This window comes from Schistocerca americana, chromosome 3 (assembly GCF_021461395.2).
Source record: "Schistocerca americana isolate TAMUIC-IGC-003095 chromosome 3, iqSchAmer2.1, whole genome shotgun sequence".
Classification (NCBI taxonomy): Eukaryota; Metazoa; Arthropoda; class Insecta; order Orthoptera; family Acrididae; genus Schistocerca; species Schistocerca americana.
This window is the reverse complement of record NC_060121.1, coordinates 52,631,081-52,634,923: the sequence shown is the minus strand read 5'-3', so window position 1 is coordinate 52,634,923 and position 3,843 is coordinate 52,631,081. Positions and strand designations below refer to the sequence as shown.

The window sequence follows — 3,843 nt, the reverse complement described above, 5'->3', positions numbered from 1 at the left end:
CGACCGCCCCTGATGGGCCTGTTCCATCCGCCACTGCACCTCATTGCCTTGGCCGACTGTAGTGCTAGGCGTCGCACCTGATGGGCCTGGCCCGACTGTAGTGCCTCGCCGCGACGCCTGATGGGCCTGGCCCGACTGTAGTGCCTCGCCGCCACGCATGATGGGGCCCGGCCTGAAAGTAGTGCCTCGCCGCCACACATGATGGGGCCCGGCCTGAAAGTAGTGCCTCATCGCCACGCCTGATAGGCCTGGCCCAACCACAGTGCTTCGCTGATGCACCTGATGTTTCTGGCCCGACCACACTGCCTCGTCGCCGCAACTGATTGGCCTGGCTGACCATAGTGCCTCGCCTCCGGACATGATGGGCGTGGCCCGACCGCAGACCGCTACCTCCACCCTTGATGATACTGGCCCGACCGCAGTGCCACGCCGCCACACCTGATTTGCGTGTCCCAACCACAGTGCCCCACCGCCACACATGATGGTCCTGGCTCGACCACAGTGCCTCGCCTCCGCACCTGATGGGCCTGGTCCGACCGCAGTGCCTCGCCGCTGCACCTGATGCGCCTGGTCCGACTGCAGTGCCTCCCTCCACACCAGATGGGCCCGGTCCGACTGAAGTGCCTTGCTGCCGCACCACATGGTGCTGGCTCCACCGCAGTGCCTCACCGACATTCCATGTGGCCTCACCCGACGGCAGTGACTCACCGCGCAGCCTCATAGGCGTCGCCAACCACACTGCCTCGCTGCCGCACCTACTGGGCCTGGCCGTCCACAGTGCCTCGCCGCCACGCCCCGTATGCCCGTTCCGACAACAGTGCCTCGCTGCCGCACCTGATTGGCCAGGCCGACCGCAGTGCCGAGCCGCCGCAACCAATTTTCCTGGTCGACAGCAGTGCCTAGCTCAATTGCCTGGCCCACCCTCAGTGCCTCAGCGCTGCATCTGATTGGACTTGTCCACCGGCAGTGTTTCGCCGCAGCACCTGTTGGGCCTGGCCCAGCAGCAGTGCCTTGGCGCCGCACCTGATTGGACTGGCCCACCTGCAGTGTTTCGCTGCCACACCCGTTGGGCCTGGCCCGACAGTTGGACAGTAGTGGCTCGTCGCCACACCTGATGGGCCTTGCCCGACCGTAGAACCTCGCCGCCCCACCTGATAGTCCTGGCCCGACCGCAGTGCCTCGCACTGCACCTGATGGGCATGGCCCAAACGCAGTACATCGATGCCGCACCTGATGCGCCTACCCGACCGCACCTGATTATCCTGGCCCAACCACAGTGCACCACCACCGCACATGATTGGCGTGGCCGACCGCAGTAACTCACTGCCTCAACCGATGGACTTGGCCAACCGCAGTAGCTTGCCGCTGCAACTGATGGGCCAGGCTGACTGCATTGCCTCACCACAACACCTGATATGCCTGACGCACCACATTGCCTCTCATCCTTTCCTGATGTGCCTGGCTGACTGAAGTGCCTCGCCGTCACACCTGATTGGCGTGGCCGACCGCAGTGCCTCGCTGCCGCACCTGATTGGCCTGGCCGACCGCAGTGCCTCGCCGCCGCACCTGATTGGCCTCGCCGCCGCACCTGATTGGTGTGGCCGACTGCAGTGCCTCGCTGCCGCACCTGATTGGCGTAGCCGAATGCAGTGCCTCGCTGCCGCACCTGATTGGCGTGGCCGACTGCAGTGCCTCGCTGCCGCACCTGATTGGCCTGGCCGACTGCAGTGCCTCGCTGCCGCACCTGATTGGCCTGGCCGACCGCAGTGCCTCGCCGCCGCACCTGATTGGCCTGGCCGACCGCAGTGCCTCGCCGCCGCACCTGATTGGCCTGGCCGACCGCAGTGCCTCGCCGCCGCACCTGATTGGCCTGGCCGACCGCAGTGCCTCGCCGCCGCACCTGATTGGCCTGGCCGACCGCAGTGCCTCGCCGCCGCACCTGATTGGCCTGGCCGACCGCAGTGCCTCGCCGCCGCACCTGATTGGCCTGGCCGACCGCAGTGCCTCGCCGCCGCACCTGATCGGCCTGGCCGACCGCAGTGCCTCGGCGCCGCACCTGATCGGCCTGGCCGACCGCAGTGCCTCGCCGCCGCACCTGATTGGCCTGGCCGACCGCAGTGCCTCGCCGCCGCACCTGATTGGCCTGGCCGACCGCAGTGCCTCGCCGCCGCACCTGATTGGCCTGGCCGACCGCAGTGCCTCGCCACCGCACCTGATTGGCCTGGCCGACCGCAGTGCCTCGCCGCCGCACCTGATTGGCCTGGCCGACCGCAGTGCCTCGCTGCCGCACCTGATTGGCCTGGCCGACCGCAGTGCCTCGCCGCCGCACCTGATGGGCTTGGCCGACAGCAGTGCTTCGCCGCCGCACCTGATGGGCTTGGCCGACAGCAGTGCTTCGCCGCCACACCTGATGGGCTTGGCCGACAGCAGTGCTTCGCCGCCGCACCTGATGGGCTTGGCCGACAGCAGTGCTTCGCCGCTGCACCTGAAGGGCCTGGTCCGACTGCAGTGACTCGCCGCCGCACCCCATGAGTCTAGCTGACCGCAGCTTAACTGCGTAATTGACCACAATGGCTCACGACCGCACCTTAAGGGCCTTCGTTACCACACTGGCTCACGATCCTACTCTACGGGTCTAGGTACCCACACTGGCTCACGACCCCATCTTAATGGCTTAGGTGACCACACTGGCTTATGACACCACCTTAATGGCATAGGTGACCACACTGTCTCACAACTACTCCTGAAGCGCCTAGGTGACCACGCTGCCTCACGACCGCTCCTAAAGAGACTAGGTGACCAAACTGCCTCACAACCACTCCTGAAGTGCCTAGTGACCACACTACCTGAGGCCCGCACTGCGTCTGGACTGCTTGTGATGAGCCTGGGCTACCTCACAGCTTCACGACCACACCTCATATGCATGGCTGGAGTTTTTGTTTCGAGACCAACCTTCATTTCCCCGGCTGACTGTTCTACATCCCTACCGAGCTATTGAGCCTGGCCAAAACTCTGCCGCAAGACTGTACCAGAAGTGACCGGCTCATCGCACTGCTCCACACTCATGCCAAATGGGAATAGCTGACCACATTGATTTACACACGCTACTGAAGGAAATGACTGTTTACTGTGCTTCATGAGGCCAACGTGTGGTTCTTGCTGACTGCCAGGAAACACTTCCTCACATTCCCACCTCATGGTACGAGTTGATGGGCCTATCCAAACAAACCGCCTCAAAACAAAACCTGATAGACGTTGCAGATCCTGCCGCATTATGACTGAACGTGATGCTACTTGCCGACTGCTCTGCTTCCTGACCTGAATTAATGGCCATTGCTAAAGGGCATGGCCATCTGTAGTGTTTAACTATGATGATGGATGGGTTAGGCTGAACAAACTGCCTCAAAACCGCATGTGATGGGCCTGACCAATTGCTTAACCTCACGAACGTTTATGATGGGAAAGGAAGACCGCTCTGTATGACAACTGCACATGATGGGAGACATCTCTACCACACAACCACACTTGATGGGCCTGGTCTATGGCGCGTGATGGACTGGGCCGAAAGCTTGACCTCACAACAGCTCTAGATTGTCCTGGACATAAGCACCGGATCAAGACTGTACCTGATGGGCATCAATGAACACAGTGCCTCACGTCCTCACCTAATAGGCCTGGCTGACACAGCTGTCCACACAATGACACCGCATTGGCCTTGCGGACTGCACTGCATCACGACCGCACCTGATAGGCCTTGCGGACTGCACTGCATCATGACCGCACCAGATGGGCCTTGCAGACTGCATTGCCTCACGACCACTCCTGATGGGCTTGGCGGACTGC

The 3,843-nt window shown here is 62.6% G+C and overlaps 1 protein-coding gene across 1 annotated transcript; it reads left to right on the top strand.

Moving 5' to 3' along the window:
• Window positions 1-521: 521 nt before the first annotated feature.
• Window positions 522-947, top strand: LOC124605294. The gene has a single exon (XM_047136875.1). It carries the CDS (start codon window positions 522-524, stop codon window positions 945-947), a length of 426 nt encoding a protein of 141 aa, XP_046992831.1.
• The last annotated feature ends 2,896 nt before the right edge of the window (window positions 948-3,843 follow it).